General features: G+C 39.0%; 5 protein-coding genes and 1 non-coding gene across 9 annotated transcripts in view; 1 reads left to right on the top strand and 5 right to left on the bottom strand.

Moving 5' to 3' along the window:
* LOC104821711 (mitochondrial Rho GTPase 1-like) overlaps positions 1-3,547 on the bottom strand; it is a 5,193-nt gene extending 1,646 nt beyond the window's left edge. For 3 of the 4 annotated variants that reach the window (XM_010552669.2, XM_010552670.2, XM_010552671.2), the window contains exons 1-10: positions 3,400-3,547; positions 2,869-3,095; positions 2,504-2,636; positions 2,171-2,320; positions 1,696-1,872; positions 1,327-1,581; positions 1,002-1,070; positions 867-922; positions 689-770; positions 139-350 (exon numbers count right to left, since the gene is read on the bottom strand). In XM_010552669.2, coding sequence (XP_010550971.1) covers positions 139-350; positions 689-770; positions 867-922; positions 1,002-1,070; positions 1,327-1,581; positions 1,696-1,872; positions 2,171-2,320; positions 2,504-2,636; positions 2,869-3,089 — 1,355 coding nt within the window. In that variant the 5' untranslated portion in view covers positions 3,090-3,095; positions 3,400-3,547. Of the gene's footprint in view, positions 1-138; positions 351-688; positions 771-866; positions 923-1,001; positions 1,071-1,326; positions 1,582-1,695; positions 1,873-2,170; positions 2,321-2,503; positions 2,637-2,868; positions 3,096-3,348 lie in introns of all 4 variants that reach the window. The other variant, XM_010552672.2, reaches the window with a different exon arrangement.
* A 1,145-nt stretch (positions 3,548-4,692) lies between these two features.
* On the top strand, positions 4,693-7,309 carry LOC104821710 (peroxisomal adenine nucleotide carrier 1). Its single transcript, XM_010552667.2, has 5 exons — positions 4,693-4,874; positions 5,622-5,853; positions 6,062-6,208; positions 6,335-6,492; positions 6,629-7,309. Exons 1-5 carry the CDS (start codon positions 4,732-4,734, stop codon positions 6,912-6,914), a joined length of 966 nt encoding a protein of 321 aa, XP_010550969.1. The 5' UTR covers positions 4,693-4,731; the 3' UTR covers positions 6,915-7,309.
* A 155-nt stretch (positions 7,310-7,464) lies between these two features.
* LOC104821709 (serine--tRNA ligase, cytoplasmic) lies at positions 7,465-11,048 on the bottom strand. Its single transcript, XM_010552666.1, has 10 exons — positions 10,917-11,048; positions 10,047-10,195; positions 9,864-9,934; positions 9,419-9,580; positions 9,200-9,314; positions 8,925-9,118; positions 8,732-8,835; positions 8,438-8,621; positions 8,081-8,260; positions 7,465-7,942 (listed from the first exon to the last, which is right to left on the bottom strand). Exons 2-10 carry the CDS (start codon positions 10,177-10,179, stop codon positions 7,721-7,723), a joined length of 1,365 nt encoding a protein of 454 aa, XP_010550968.1. The 5' UTR covers positions 10,180-10,195; positions 10,917-11,048; the 3' UTR covers positions 7,465-7,720.
* Positions 11,049-11,150: 102 nt separating this feature from the next.
* LOC104821879 lies at positions 11,151-13,200 on the bottom strand (the record flags this gene model as incomplete). Its single annotated transcript, XM_010552893.1, has 7 exons — positions 11,151-11,666; positions 11,910-11,971; positions 12,070-12,182; positions 12,277-12,332; positions 12,422-12,501; positions 12,598-12,692; positions 13,119-13,200. Coding segments are annotated over 7 exons (783 nt in total), but the record flags the coding sequence as incomplete, so codon positions are not given.
* A 2,205-nt stretch (positions 13,201-15,405) lies between these two features.
* TRNAN-GUU lies at positions 15,406-15,477 on the bottom strand. The gene has a single exon. It is a non-coding gene; the product is annotated as a tRNA-Asn (tRNA).
* A 647-nt stretch (positions 15,478-16,124) lies between these two features.
* Positions 16,125-16,491, bottom strand: part of LOC104821878 (glycine-rich cell wall structural protein 1.8-like) — a 3,195-nt gene continuing 2,828 nt past the window's right edge. The window contains exon 5 of the mRNA XM_019203451.1: positions 16,125-16,470. Within this exon, the coding sequence (XP_019058996.1) occupies positions 16,274-16,470 (197 nt within the window). The 3' untranslated portion in view covers positions 16,125-16,273. The remainder of the gene's footprint in view (positions 16,471-16,491) is intronic.

Here is a 16,491-nt window from a genome sequence, read left to right as displayed (position 1 = left end):
CCCTCCCCCCCCCCCCTTTTGAATTCAGACGTCTACGCAGCCCCAAAAGAAAAAGTTTCCCTGCGAGAAAATACATGTATCAACAAAATAGAGTAACGTTTTCTTCTGTGATCTCCGTTGTAAACCCAAGTGACAGACCTTCCAAGAAAGCAGTTCAGTAATGCAGATTTCCCTGCATTCTCAGGTCCAAAAACGAAGCACTGGAAAACTTTTCTTTCTGACTGTTGCTTCTTGCGATCTACGTGTCTTCTCCTAGTAACATGGATGGCAGACGAAGGATCAGCTGGGAATCCAATGTACATCAAATATTCCACACTCCGAGCTGGGTCTAAAAGTGTCATCAGTGACCACTGCAAAGATGAATAAACTTTCAAAGATTAGAAACTCTCCAAATGATTTAAAACCTCACTAAGGTACAAGAAAACCACTTACTATCAAACCCGAAATACCTGCCATCGAAACCCAATGAAAAGAAATCCTATGCTAAGTTACAAATAAATAAGCAGACATTTAACACACTCCATGCCTAATATAAAAAAAATTCACGCCATCTTGATACGTTAATCAACACTTAGCAAAGACAAAGAAAAAGCAAGGCAAGAATGGGGAGTACATGCATCTACACGCATGGGAGATGTCTCCTCTAATCCAAACATGTGTGAAACTGAGAGTATTCACTATTCAGTACCAATGATAGAAAAGCATCAACAGAGAATCCTCCAATGGCCGTTTTCTCCGCAGCAGCATCATAAGGAGCTTCTTTCCAAGGACTGCAATTTAAAAATTATATTATAACAGCGCTATGAAGAATAAAATAAATAAATCACAATTACAAGTTCTTCCTCTTCTGGGGTGGGGAAAAGTACCTCTCAGGTGCAGTCGAAAATAGATCCTCGATCTCCTGAGGCATCAGGTTATTTTCCTGAGGAAAACAACTCCAATGGTCAGAACTATCGAATCTGTAAATAAAGCCTAACATCATATAGAGGAGGATGACTTACACTGCTACCGTCAAACAAGTCATAGATTCCCCTCAGGAATTCAATAGCCACATTTGTCAGCTCAACACTCTACACAACGAAAAACCAAAAGAACAATTGATAGAAGCCTTTTCTTTTGCAGAATTCCAAGAAAGACAAATTGATACAACTTCTGAAAAGATGGGAAAAATTCAGATTTTAATGTCTCGCAGATCCATCTTCTGTACAGCTCAGTGCTTTCCAACAGTTTAAGGTTCAAAATATTCGTCTCTGAACAGATCTAGAACAAAATTCAGCATAGAACTCATCCCAGGAGTTCAAAATGAATTCTATTTATGCAAGTTACCTGATCAGGAGCACACTTGAAAGCTGAATAAGGAATCAATTCATCCGCAAGTCTTATGTCATTATTATACCCAAATTTCCTCAGTACAGTCCAGGTTGTCTCAAGCCTCCCTTTCTCAATAAAAAGTGCGTGAAGAAACAGAAAACCGGTCAATGTCAGTCCTCTCTCGTTCACTCCTTCGGGCAATTTGTCTTGCACAACCCTCTTAACACCTTCGATTTCAGAAGGCTGCAATGGTGCATTGAAACATTTGACCTGTTTCGAAAAAAAAAATAAGCTTCTTTCAAGACACGGAAGAACAAGCCGAGCTAAATAAGCAGCAAATGCAAATTAAACACAAGAATGGGAAAACAAGAAGAAAAGGGGAACCTGAAAATCATTCAGTTCAGCATCGCTGAGAGCACCATCTCTGTCATGGTCACAGAGAATAAATATACGCTTCAAGGCTCTAACACACCGGGGTTTTAGAGACTGGGTTTCTTGATCAAATAGAGGTCCTGTGGGGTGAAGAACCGCTTTCTGGGCGTAGTAGAAAACTTCATGGGCCTACAGAGAATTTTTCGTTTTTGTGATTAGGGTGATAGTCTAGAACTGTGTTACGGTACATAATCCTCAAATTTAAATGTTGGATCAAGTAGCTACGGTTCATCCATTCCTGTTGAAAGTCCACTCCAATTATTACAAAGAGTTAACTTCTGGGAAAGTTTTACAGATGAAATCTCCTTCAAATGCCTAAAAAGACAAATATCTAGATAAAAACATAGCATGAAACCAGTAAATTTGAAATGTTTAGCTAAGACAACCACTATCCATCTGAGAAATAACATGAAGGAAGGAATGGGACCTGGATTAATTTTTGTGCAGAGCACTCGATGCAAGTCTCAATCTCCCGGAACTGTTGCATTATTGGGGACATCACTTGTTCGAGGCTAACCTGATTGGTGTCATCTCTCAAGTCAAGCTTACACCCTGCTACTATAATAGGAACCTTCACCTATTCAGCAGCAAATAAAGTCAACGCTAACAACATTGACAAGAATGCAAGGAGAAGCTCATTTTGTTCAATGACAATTACATAATCAAACAGATAAGAGCAGAAATTGGCACATCCTTTTCTTACGACAAACTGTACATTAACAAAATTCAAAATTAATTAACCGAGACAAAGAGAATGAACCTCTAACTGCCGAAGCTCTGGAAGCCAGTATTCACTCAACCGATCAAGAGTCTCAGGCCGATCGCATGCATATGTCAAAACAACTGCATCAGCCTGCTTCAGTTCTTCGGCTAGCTTGCCTCTGTCTTCACGTCTGAATTGATTAAAAATAACATCAAAACCCTCCAGAAGGAACCCAAGAAACATCAGGAGAAAAGTAAGTATTGATTGAGTTGTCTATGTTCCATTTATCCATAGTCTAAGCAATAACATCAGATAGCCAAGATACCTACTTTCGGAATTTTTTTCTTTGCCCGTAAACTTTCTAGCTTCTCTAGAATTTCCAGTTTATAAATCAAGTCAATAGTTAAAACCGGGAGATATACCTAGAGGAAGTGTCAACGATGGTGATTGGAATGCGATCAGGGAAAAACTCAGGCGGCAACTTTGTATCGGGAAGAACGGGAGGGACATTAGGAGGGAAAGTATCAGTGGCTGCAGCAACAATCAAGCTAGATTTTCCAGTACCCTTTTCACCAGCCACAACAATCCGCACGGCGGTCGGCGAGCCAGGGATACCACCGCCTCCAGCCGAAGATTTAGCCATCGCAAGCTGCAAAAGCACCAAACATTTCAGGGACAAACAAGCATCATGCCCAGAATCCCATTCCAATCCATTTCAACATGGGTATGTGTAATAACAAGATTGATGAGCTCAAGACGAAAGACTGCAACTTGAGAAGAAGATTAAAGAAATCAGAAAGAGAATCACTGGAAAATCAAATATTAAACAATCTCAACGAACTTGGATACTTTTTCAGAATCAAACGACAAAGAAACAGTAGAACGACGAGAAGGAAACGAACCCGGATTCCAACAAAGATCAAAGATCAAACATAGAAAAGGGGGAAAAGTACCCTAAGGTAAACAGGAGCTTGAAACTCGAAGGGGCTCCAGAAAAACCCTAGGAATTGGGGGTTATGAATATGAAATGGTGGCTTGAAGCGAAGGCGGAAGAAGGTGCTTTCGCATTTTCACTTGCATCTGTAGTGATTTTATTCACTTATTTATCACAGTGGCATTTGCGTAAAAAGGAATCTCATGTTTCCTTCCAAACGCATACATTTTTTTCTTTAAATAAAAAACGAGAATAGGAATCTTCTTCATCCACCTCAGCTTCCTACGTGTCGCTTTCTGATTGGTAACGAAAACTCGAAGGGCTCCTCTGAATTATTTGTTTCGTCAAAAGATATCAACGCATTATTTTACTATTCAAACCAGAATTTATTTAGATGTCTTAATAAACTATATTTATTTATTCGAGTATTAAAATCCAAAAGTGATATTTCATAGATGTGATTTCGTTTTTTAAGAATATTATTTATAAATTATGCATCTATATGTGTGTATAATATCTTAAACATATAAATAATCGAAGTTATAACCATGCATTATATCAAGTCGTATTGTTATTCGATGAAATTCGTGATTACTTACCATACTTAGGATACGGAAAACGGGTTTTCTTCTACCTGTACGGTGTATTATCTGCAAATTAAGGGCTACGAAATTGGGCCTACAAAAAGGTTAATGGGCCGTATACCGTTTGTAATTGTTTAAAACGTCAGCGACGTCGTTTTAGTGTTGTGTAACTGTTAAGTGTCACGTTTGCAAGCGCAAATGCACCGCTCAAAACGATGTCGTTTTCGTGTTATAAAGAAAATAATGAACTCTCCATGTGAACACTTGACGCCGTTAACACGTCTCCGCAGGGGGAATGCCGTTGCCACGTCACACAAAAAAGGACAAACTAGAAATTAGAATTTTTTTTTTAGGTTGAAAAGACAAACTAGAATTCATTCAAATAAAGCAAGCAATATATCTGTTTTTATTGTAACATTTTATTTTTTTTTTGAGACTCTAAATGAATTGTTATTAATTAGGATTCATTCAATGACTAAATTAAAAAAACAAAGTTGACGGCGTTAAAGTTTTGCATTTGACGGGCGGAAGTACCGAAAATACCACGCGAGTCACATTTTTTTTAGTGTTTCATAATTTTTGGGTGCTTTTTCTCCGAGTAGGATTGGGACACCACACCACATCCAAATCTAACGCGGAAGTTAACGCCGTCAACATCCACTAACGTCGTCGCGCGGCTGTTTAAAACCCCGAGACGAGCCAGTCCCAGCTGAATCCTCGATAAAAATCTCTCTCTCTCGCTCGCTCGCTCGCTCGATCGGAGAGACATGGGTGTTGATCTGGAATCTTTGTCGGAGGCGACATCGGGGGCCATAGGTTCGCTTCTGAGCACGACGATCTTATACCCTCTCGATACGTGTAAATCCAAGTACCAAGCCGAAATTCGAGCTCGTGGTCAGCAGAAATACAGGTTTTCCCTCTTTTTCTCGGCTTGATTTGGCGGGGTTTTCCAGCTTTCGTCTGTGTTTTGTCGTCTTTTGATCTGGGCATATTCCGTATGGTCTTTTTCACTTTGATCGTGTCCTGATGATGATCGCTATTGTTGCATTTGAATTGTGCGTTTGTCTTCTGTCCCGACGATTTTCTTTAAGACAACGAAAGAATTCAGGATTTTCGCCTGACGGAGGATCTCGGTTTCTGCTGAAAACGTTTCTAGTCTTCGTCGAAATTTATCCTTTAATCGTGTCCTGTAAGCGATCGAGCAAACAAAAAAAAACGAATTTCGGCCCTTTTTAACGATGGGATCATTGGGGTTGAGCAGCTCTATTATTTGTCATCTGATTCGATAAAGAAAGCTGCAGTCAGAAATATACTACTTTCTGAGATTGTACAATGAACAAACAGTAAAAGCTGCGACTTTTTGATATCTCTGCTCGTGAGTCTGAAGTCTGTATTATCCATAATTGGGGACTTTTTAATGTTTCTCATACATACATATGCTCTTCCATCAGATTTATTTACGATCTGCGGATGGGTTTATTGAAATCCGTAAGTTATCTGCAAATCCTGATTCTAATCCATGTCTAAATTTGTATATGAATGCATTCACCATGGTAATGAGAGAGTTTCTTGGATAGTGAAGTTAAGTCTTTTTAATCGATCTAAGACAAGACTACTCATCCCCCTTGATCTCTTATGTTTTATTGTTACATGTCAGATACCTCTCAGATGTCTTGTGGGAAGCAATTTCTACAGGACAGGTTGCCTCGCTGTACCAAGGGCTAGGGACTAAGAATTTGCAGTCCTTCATTTCGCAGTTCATCTATTTCTATGGCTATAGCTATTTCAAAAGGTTATATGCTGAAAGGACTGGTTCGAAATCAATTGGAACTAAGGCGAATTTGCTTATTGCTGCTGCTGCAGGGGCTTGTACCTCCATCATCACCCAGGTTCGTCCACTGGCTGGCTCCCATCTTCCAATTAACTGTGTTTCTATTTGAGTGTTTGGTTTCAATTTTTTTCTACAAAGTTGAGATTCCATTCTGCTGTCGGAACGGAAAATGCAGGACTTGTTTTCTATTTTATGTTCCATCTTCTCATTGCAGCCTCGTTTTCGATGTGTGAGCAGTAACCTTGGGTCATGTCATGTTTGTTCAGCCTCTAGACACAGCTTCATCAAGGATGCAAACCAGCGAGTTTGGAAAATCTAAAGGGCTTTGGAAGACCCTAACAGAGGGTTCTTGGGGAGGTGCATTTGACGGCCTTGGAATCTCTCTCTTACTGACCTCGAATCCTGCAATTCAGGTACTATTTTCATAATAAACCTCGAACTTGTCTTGTTTCACCTCAGTCGAGTTTCCATTGATTCCCTGTATATGTTATCTGGAGTATAACTTGACTGGCTGAACTATAAATAAACTTTTCTTGTAGTATACAGTCTTTGATCAGCTGAAACAGCGCCTCCTTAAACAAGCAAAGGCAAAAGCCCAGACTGGTTCTTCTCCAGAAGTTCTTTCTGCGTTCATGGCATTCGTGTTAGGTGCGGTCTCCAAAAGTATGGCCACCATCATCACATATCCCGCGATCAGGTATTAAAGGCGAGATTACCCAAGTGTAGGTTATCTGAATCAAGTTCACCTGGATATTTGTGGGAATGGATTGATTGAAGAAACCATATCAGATAAATTGCCGTAGTCACTTAAATATAAAGCTGTTGTTCTGCAGGTGCAAGGTGATGATCCAAGCTGCTGCTGATGAACCAAAGGAAAACGAAGCCAAGAAACCTCGGAGAAGGACCCAGAAAACAATCCCTGGAGTGGTATATGCCATCTGGAGAAAAGAAGGGCTCTCGGGTTTTTTCAAGGGATTGCAGGCTCAGATTCTGAAGACGGTTCTAAGCTCCGCCCTTTTACTGATGATCAAGGAGAAAATCACTGCAACCACATGGATTCTGATTCTAGCTATCCGAAGAACTCTGTTCCTCACAAAGGGTAGGTTGAAAAGTGCATGATTCTTGCAAAATCCGCATCGCCCGTCTGAAACGTCCAGGCAAGACTATTCTCTGCTAATGATTCAGAGCCAAGATCTCAGTTTACAGCAAGAGGCAACTGTCATCATCAATGTTTCTCAACAGGATTTTGGGTTTGGATTTGGATTTGGTGTAGAGCACATTAAATTTATACTAGCCGGATTGAGATTTCTGGGAGTAGAGAGATCTTTGCTTTGTTATATAGGTTGCGATGTAGAATAAAATGGGTTTTGGTGTAATAATGTCACAATGTCTGTGCAGAATCAAACCGCTGTGATGCCAAAAAGCCGGGAAAAAAAACATGTTCCATGGAACAAAACCTCCATGCTTTATTGGGAAATCCTCGTGTGAAATGCATTCACTTTTCTATTTTGGAACATAGTTTCCTTCATTAACTCTTAATCCGTTACCATATTTGCATGGAGAAATACTAAAAAAGAAAGCTAAATGATGTCCAGACGGGAACTACTTGTGCATCCATTTCTGTGTCTGTCAAGTTCTTCCATTTCTGTTCTGTCTGTGTATCGATCTCTATCTCGAATCCTCTGTTTCCATAACAAATCCCAAACCAAAGTTGTGATGTCAGGGAAAAAACCGAATACATGTAACAGTATCAATCTTGTCCGGAAAACCCAAATCTGCAAAGTATCAATATTATGGATATTCAACATCTTGTCTGAATTCCAAAAAAATACAAGAAAATAAAATCATTGGAGCAAAGATTATCCCCAGATTTGGTGAGACCCAATGAGAGTAAAGGGTGTTGGCAAGTGAAAGGGATTCTCGCATCACGCTTTCGACTTCTTGCCTTTGCTCTCTGACGCAGCAGCAGCAACGGGCTTGGCCTTGAAGGGTAAAAACGTCTTTCCGCCCATGAACGGCTGCAGGACCTCGGGGATTTCCACGCCATCTTCCCGCTGGTAGTTCTCCAGGATGCAGCAGATGGTCCTCTCTGTTGCCGTGAGAGTCGAGTTCAGCAGATGCACGTACTGTTTCGCTTGCTCATTGCTCTGCCATCGTCAACACACGAGGGAAAAATGGCAATGAAGTTTAAAAAAAGTTACTTTTTTTGTCAATACGATGGTGGCAATGGAGGGAAACTTGATTTGTGAGGAGAGACATGGAGATATATATATATGTATATATACCTTTTTCTGACCATATCTGATCTCGAGTCTCCGAGCCTGGTAGTCAGTGCAGTTGGAGCAAGAGACAAGCTCTCTGTAGGTCTCCGATGAAGGGAACCATGCCTCCAAATCCAGTTTTTTGGCTGCTGCATCGTTCAGAGCTCCAGAAACAATGGCCACAACCTGGTAAGGAAGCTTCAGCTGCACATGAAACAAAACACGAGTTGTGAAAAAAAAAAAAAAAAAAAAAAAAAACAGAACCCAACTGGGAAATGAAATGCTTACACAGTACTCAGATTTATAATTCTACCATGTGAATGTGATAAAAGGTTTCCTAAGTTCATGTTTGAGCAAAAAATTTAGGGTATCAGAAATTACCGCCTGATAAAACTCCTCAGAATTCTTGATCATTTCCTCGTGCATATCCCACGAATCGTTCCCATTAGGGCTGGTGATGCAAAACTGTTCAACTTTCTCAAACTGGTGAACTCGGAAAATACCAAGTGTGTCTCTCCCATGAGAACCGGCTTCTTTCCTGAAGCAAGACGAGTAACCTGCGTATCTATGAGAGGAAAACACATGATCATCAGTCCATGGATACCAATTGTAAATAGCTGAATCAAGATCAAGATCAGAAATCAAAACACCAACTTGTACTTATATTCCATATACCTAATGGGGAGCTCTGATGGATGAATCCAGTCTTCAAGGTGATATGCACAAAGTGGCTGCTCGGCTGTTGCAATTAGATACTTATCATCTCCTTCACCAGTCACCTGTTAAAACAACAATCAAGAACAATGAGAGAGAGAGAGAGAGAGAGAGAGAGAGAGAGAGAGAGAGAGAGAGAGAGAGAGAGAAAGACCTTGTAAAGTTCCTCATCAAACTGAGCCAATTGTGCGCACTTAGCCATAACTTCCTTCCTCATGAAGAAGGGAGTTTGCAAACATGTAAAACCTCGCTTCTCCAAGAAGTCGAGGCCAAAGTTGATGAGAGCTTGGTTAAGGCGAACACCATCTCCCTTCAGATAAAAACCTCTACCTCCTGCAATCTCAGAACCTGCACTATGCCCATATGATCAAACCACAAACCCTACCCGAGGTGAGTAAAATCCGGCAAATAGAATGGTAAAGTCCTCACCTTTCTTGGTATCAGCAATCCCGAGAAGCTCAACAAGCTCAACATGGTTTTTTAACTTCTGGCCAGTAGTAGCTAGCCGTTTTTCTCCAAACGATCTAACTACTGCATTGTTCGCCTATCAACAACCAAAAAACGATCGGGAATCAGAGAAAATGTCTATCCTTCTTTCCCGGTTTCCCCAACGGAAAGAAAAGACGGGCATATAGTATTGTTACAGACCTCATCATTACTAATTGGAACTGAGTCATGGACAAGATTTCCAACTGTCTCCAATTTAGCTTTCAGAGCAGCAAAAGCTTCACGGACTTCTGCTTCCTTCTCGACAGAATCCTGTTTGTTTTTCTCTGTCTGCTGAATCAGCTCAGTCGCATCACCACCCGACTATTCCAGAAACCCAAAGAAAACCATTACTTCTCTTAGTACACTGCTCAAATGGCCATGGGTAATATTACTAGTTTCATCAATTCTAGTCACAAGATATAAAAGGACAGGCTAACCATGACATTCATACAAATAAAACTGAGTGAATGTTTCATATCTATATAAATGCATCACATTCAGCTTATTAGATTTTCAAGTTTCGCAAAATTCTGACAAAAATGCCACAAAAGGCATAGAAGAAATATCCAATAAGCAACATAAATAGCAGGGAAAGGAAACTAACGATTTTAAGTTTGGCCACTTGCTTGTTGAGCTTGTTGAACTCTTTTCGGAAATTCTCTACTTCAAATTGACCTGAAATTAGAAGAAAAAAAATACACACACCAGACTCATTAACAAGAAATGTATAAACTTGATCAGTGTGCAATAATAAACTATGTTCAGCAGCAAGGAAGGGGAAAATTACGTTGACGCCATTCCTTGTCGAGCTTCATAATCTCATCAACAATTTCTACACTGGCGAAACGGCGGCGCTGAGATTCACGGATAATCTCTGGGTTGTTACCCTTTTCTTCCCGGAACAGGTTGATATCCAACATTTTTTTCTTCTACTCTCTGAAACTCGAAGAACAAAAAACAGTATCCGACAAGTTAATAAATGTAATGCTATAACGTTACTTCACAAACTAGCAGTCATTTCTTGAATTGTAGATCCATTATGGACGAAGATTCTGGCAACGAAAAGAAGCAAAGACAATAGCAATGAGATATAGAACCAAACTGTGGATTGAAGAACAAGAATCAAATACAATGACCCAAAAACAGGAACTGGGTCTAAAGAAAAATAAAACCCAAAAAGCTAACTAAAAAATGGCTGCTTAAAGCCAACAAGCCGATAAAACATCAAAGATCCGCTCTAAAATCCGTTTGACCAAGCAAATCTCTTAGAACAGTTCGATCATATTGAGATCCCATTTAACAATGGAACGAAGACAAGCAAATAAAGCACTGATGATCGGGAAAACACCAGAAAAAAGGGAGAATCAGAAGAAGAGAAAAAGGTCTGTAGGAGCTTCACATAGGATAAGAGAATGTAATCGCCAATTCACTTTCAGTTTGATTGGATTTAGGGTTAAATTCCGTATTCAATATTGAAACTTGAGAACTTATACTCAAAAAGTCCAGAACTTTTTCTCCCCCTAACAAAGAGCACGAATCATGAAAGATTTTCAACAGACGCATTCATTCAGAACCATATAGAAAGATAGACAACACCCAGATGGAGAAAACCCACAAGTTCTAATCGGAGACCTAAAGAAATGGGAAGAACCCTAACCTGGGCACCGACCGATGAAGCGCAAAGAAGATGGGAACCCACCAAAAACCCTAGATGGATATGCTAAAGGAGAAATGTAAGCGTTTTTTTTTCTTTGTTTTGGCGGAGCTGTTGCTGCTCCTGTACTGAGACACGCTTAGTTTTTCTTTTTATTTCACAGCGTTCATTTTCTATTTTACACACAGTAGATTTTTTTTTATTTTTTTTTTTTTGTTATTTATATGCAAGTGTTCCTCACAACTAAAAAGACCTTGTCTGTAATCATTACAAAACATATCCCACTCTGACTCATGAGTTCCCAAGAAGCTGGAACCAGGTCCGACGCATAGTACAAATTCACCTCTAAATGTAATTTATATTTTATACATCAAAATGGCCTGAAAATTTCAAGAGCCTGTTGAAGAAAAAATCTCAGGAAGCTTATCGGAAAGTAATCTCAGTCTGCATCATCACAGTCAGTCATCCTCTTCGAAGATGAACAAGTATGGCGTCACTGCTGTACTTGTGTTCTGTTCTTCTCTTTCTTCGACAGCAATGGTTCCTCTGGGGCTGTTCCATCCCAACCGTTGCATATACACGGCATCGTAAGCCTCCACATTCAGACCCGATGCGAGAAAGAGTTCTATCTCGTCCACAAACCGATCTGTTCTTCCCATTATGAACGGTCTCGCTGCGTCCAAGACCACCCCCTTGAATTCTTCCTGCTCTGTCCCCATACTTCTTGTTTCTTGCTTGTCTCTGCGTTCAGTTCTGCGATGAAAACACACATGTATTTCAAAACCTCAAACTTGCAAAAACTGAATCTTAACTTGTCACTAAGATTTTCCAAATTTTCAGTCAAACACGAAAGAAAAAATTGAATGGGCATGCATAAAGTTCAGGACTTTCAAGCACCCTTCAGAGAGACTGAAGAACTTATATCGTTTCTGACGACTTCCGATGATGTAAAATTGAGAAACTTTCTTAGAACTTTCTGTCCCGGTGGCGTTTTACCGTTTGCAGAAGGAGTGGATCACACCAAGTAAGTGATGCAGGACGACATCTACGTTCTCCTCCTATGCAAAAACCGAGAAGGAAGAAAAGTTCATCAGCAAACACGAAGAAAACCCGAAGCTGAGATAATGAATAAGCAAAGTTACAAAAGAGTAAATACCTGCATTAGAGCTTGAAGCTCTCTTTTCAACCAAGACTCAAGCCACCTGTTTGGCTGAAGAAACTTCCTTATCCTCCAGAACCGGGGAATGTCAAAAACATCCGTCAAGAAACCTGATTGAAGATACCGCCAAAAGATGGATAAGGAAAAGGTTGAAACCTTTCAAAGACTATAGGAGGAATGTCGAAATGCAGAGGGAAGTGAAACCTGGCTCGGTGTAATAACACTGCAACCTGTATCTATGTTCTTTCGTGAGGACGAAACTGCATAAAGACCGTAAAGATCATGAGAACTTTGTTACCATCCTTATTCGCAAGAAAACGAAATCAAAACAACAAAATCACTAATTTACCTATGTACGATATTCTGATTGATATGGTGCCGCTCAAAAGAGTCACCATTATAGTTGTGGATGATAGAGAAGTTCTCCGTCTGCAGTTTTTTTTTTTTTTTTTTGGCAGATCTGTAAACAAGTTCCTAAACATGATATTTGCCAAAAAAAAAATTGTACATATTTGGTAAGCAGACCTTACAGAGAGGACATTTCACAGAGGATGGAGGCTGAGAGAGCTTGCCTTTCACCACTTTGACCCATTGTGTGATACATCTGTAACAAAACTTGTCTGCAACACAATAGAAACATCAAATCAGATACGAATTCCGATCAAAAGTTCCTTAGCATCAAGAAAATGTTCATCACAGTTTGTTCCGACACTTTATCCAAAGCACATCCTCCACGTAAATTGTCAAACTGTGGGGATCTTTGACAAGCTGCTTTATTCAAACTCGATCCTACCAAAGGGGAAAGGATCAAAAACCCTAATCGAATCCTAAAATACCCAAACTTCTGATTTTCTCGTGTTTTGAAGAAACTGAACAAATGCCCGACAACGCCCAAGCAATCATTACTCTACCAATGACAAAAATTTTGAGCGAAAGTAACCGACTTTTGCTCAGGTTCTCGCGATAGGTTTCTCGGGAAACAAACAGAAAATTCACAGAGAGAGAGAGAGAGAGAGAGAGAGAGAGAGAGAGAGAGAGAGACGGACGGAAACAAATGTCGAGATAGGAGGCGTTAACAAATGGTCCGAGGCATATGGGACATGGGTTCGTGTCCCCCGCCCTTGCCCGCCATACTCTGCTTGCTTTCAGGTCGCTCTCGACTACGCCTACCCACTTGCACCCCCCAACACAGTACCTACGACGTCGTTTCGTTAATCTCCAATTTCAACTTTATTCTTCCTTAAATTATTACAACCTGAATTATACTGAAAAGAAAACATCAATAAAAACTCTACCTTTGCATAACTTTTTTGCTCAACTTTACGTGGAGGAGGTGCTTTGCATATATATATATATATATATATATATATGTTTCTTATTTGCAAATATCCGTGGTTTTTTCGGATATCCGAAATTACGAATATCCGAAAACTACGGATCGGATACGGATAATAAATTTTAATATTTGCACGGATCGGATACGGATACGGATATCGTATAAATCCCGGATATCCGATCCGTGCCCACCCCTAATATGACCCTTCAACGTTCATCCTCGTTTATATGATGAATCAGTTGACTTAGTTCCCGTGACACATATATCGTCTCGTAAACCATCGATTAAAGAGTTAGAGTTTCAAACGAAACGATACATCCAGATTTTAATAGGACTTGACATTTTTGACCTTTTATTTAGAGTATATAATTTAAGAATCGATCTGATAAGTTTCTGAAAAATTTTCAAAACAAAAATCTAGTGATACCTAAAGAGTTCTTATCCGACCAAAATGATATTTCCCAATACCTTCATCAAAACCTTAACAATTTATACGGTATTTGTTGGACTTATTTCAGACTCATAAGGTACTTTAAATGTTAATTGAAAAATTATTCATTATATAAGATCTGAACGATATTTATGAAAAATCAAAACGTTAATGGTGACATTGGAATTTATGTATTTTTATGACATTTTTAAGTAGATATATTTTTCTATTAATTTTATAATATTTTGTCTAACTTTATGTTTCCATAAAAAAAAAAGATTGTCAATCTCCAAATAAGAAATAACCAAAAAACTTATATTATTGATATTAAAGAAAAATTAGTATTTTGAAAATAATTTTATTTGGACATTTAAACATAATTTATTTTTCCATTTTTCTTTTTTTATTCATTTTATTGGTTTGGCAACATCTATCTCAAATCCAACATTTATATTCATGTTGAATTTGGTGAAATCAAACTGGTTCTAAATTTAATCCAATTTATTTATTTTAAGAATTTATAAATGTCAAATTAATAATATTAAAATTTAACTGAGGCTCATTGTTGACGATAAATTGTTGTAACTCGAAGATGTTGATGTACTGTTGGATATAATACATCTTCGCCATGCAAAAGCCAAACAGAGGCATTGTCATAAAAATCATGACCTTTTCTTCTTCTTTGGATTTTATTCCTAATGTTCAAAGTTGAACAACTACAAAGTCAAAACAACGACATACATGTATATAAAATAATCTTTATTAAGTTAAATGATATCACGAAAACCTAGCTAAAACACCATGGGGTCATCATTATATGCGATCCAAGGTAAGTCATTTGATTTTTTTTTTAAAGTGTAAGAGGAAGGGAACTAATCTCGTCAGGAACCATATCAAAAAGACTGAAACGTCTTTTACCTCGAGATACATTGGACTGCCTGATGAAATACTTCTGAGCATGGCTTGCAACCTGCGTTGCGTCCTTGTGGTCACGTAGTTCCTGGAGATACCATGTCAATCTCCTTTTCCCAGCTTCTGTAATCCCAATGAGAACATCCTATACTCTTCTTCTGTCCATGGTGTTAATGGGATAAAAAAACATATCTACTTTGCCATATAATTTCGAGTTTAAGCACCCACATAGAGAGCACCGTGATAAACATTCATTTAACAGACCAAACCGAAAACAACAAAAACATACGGAAGAAGAAACACATAATAATAAGAAATGGTCAACACATTTGCTAGGTTTTATCATGTTGCATTGAACAACTCCTCCTATTGTCTCAAAAGCCCATATTCAAACACACATGTATGATGAAAAACTGCACACTTCATAGTTTGCCTTTAGATCGAGGTCTAATTCCAGATTTTCAACCTATAATTAAACTCTTCGTCAGGTTGAACGCAATCATAGCAATGAAATCCCCATGGACAAAAACAAAAGAAAATTCAAAGAAATCGGAGATCGGAGATGAAATATAGGAACGGGTTACCTACTCTTAACCGTCAAAGCGAACCCGTTCATTCTGACATTCTGAATTCTTTAATTCGGAATGAATCAAATCTCCCCAAGTAGGATTCGAACCTACGACCAATCAGTTAACAGCCGATCGCTCTACCACTGAGCTACTGAGGAAAAACGGGAGATTGGATCTCATAGAGTTCAATTCCCATTCTCAACCCATGACCAATATGAACTCGAAGTTTCCTTCGTAACCCCCAGAACTTATTCGTAGTGGCTCCGTTCCATGCCTCATTTCATAGGAAGTGGAAATACCTTTTTTTTTCTCTTGTGTCTGGAAGATGAACCGGTGACAGCGTGGTCAGGAGTATCTCCTGGAGAGGCGAACACCGAAGAACTTAACCCCTCGGTTATGTGCATTTTTTTTTTAAATGTATAGATTTAACTTAAAGAGAATAAATAAAGTTATATATAAAAGTACACGTATCATGCTCCTGTTACAAACTCTACTTTTATAAGATATATACTTTCACTATTTAATATATCCGTCATATTATTGTCGGACCATCTATTTATTGATGCAATTAAAGTTCATCTTCATTTTTTCCTCTCTCGACGACGACACTTTTGACCCGATCGATGTTGGCCCCAATTTATTGCGATGATTACGCTTATAATGGAAACCAAAAAAAAAAAATCTTTGGATATGATCTCAATGCACATTCCAATATCATAATACAATTATACCTTTTTATCCAACCATACGACATGAAATTATATATATAATTAAACAATATATACATATATATATTGGAAAGCACTAATCACCCACAATTTTTTTTAATCAAAATGAGGCATTTTATAACAACCAGCAAAAAAGCACAATTTTCAACTGCCCAACAAAAAAAAAAGAGGAACAGAGCAATAAAACAACATAAGATTCTAAGAATATAAAATACACCGATATATTTTACATAATACTACAGCTACCAGTGTTCTCGTCACTGAAGAAGTGAGTGTAGGAGTCGGGATGCGGCTGCGGCATCGGCGGCGGATGCGCGTAGTTCACGGCTGGGTACGGCCGAGCATACATCATCGGATGGTACATGTCTCCTCCGCCTCCGCCGCCATAGTGGCTCTGACCACCGTATCCACTGTGAGCAGCCGCCGCCGCTGCAGCGGGAGCCG

This window comes from Tarenaya hassleriana, unplaced genomic scaffold (assembly GCF_000463585.1).
Source record: "Tarenaya hassleriana unplaced genomic scaffold, ASM46358v1 Cleome34, whole genome shotgun sequence".
Lineage (NCBI taxonomy): Eukaryota > Viridiplantae > Streptophyta > Magnoliopsida > Brassicales > Cleomaceae > Tarenaya > Tarenaya hassleriana.
This window is presented reverse-complemented; position numbering and strand designations above follow the sequence as displayed.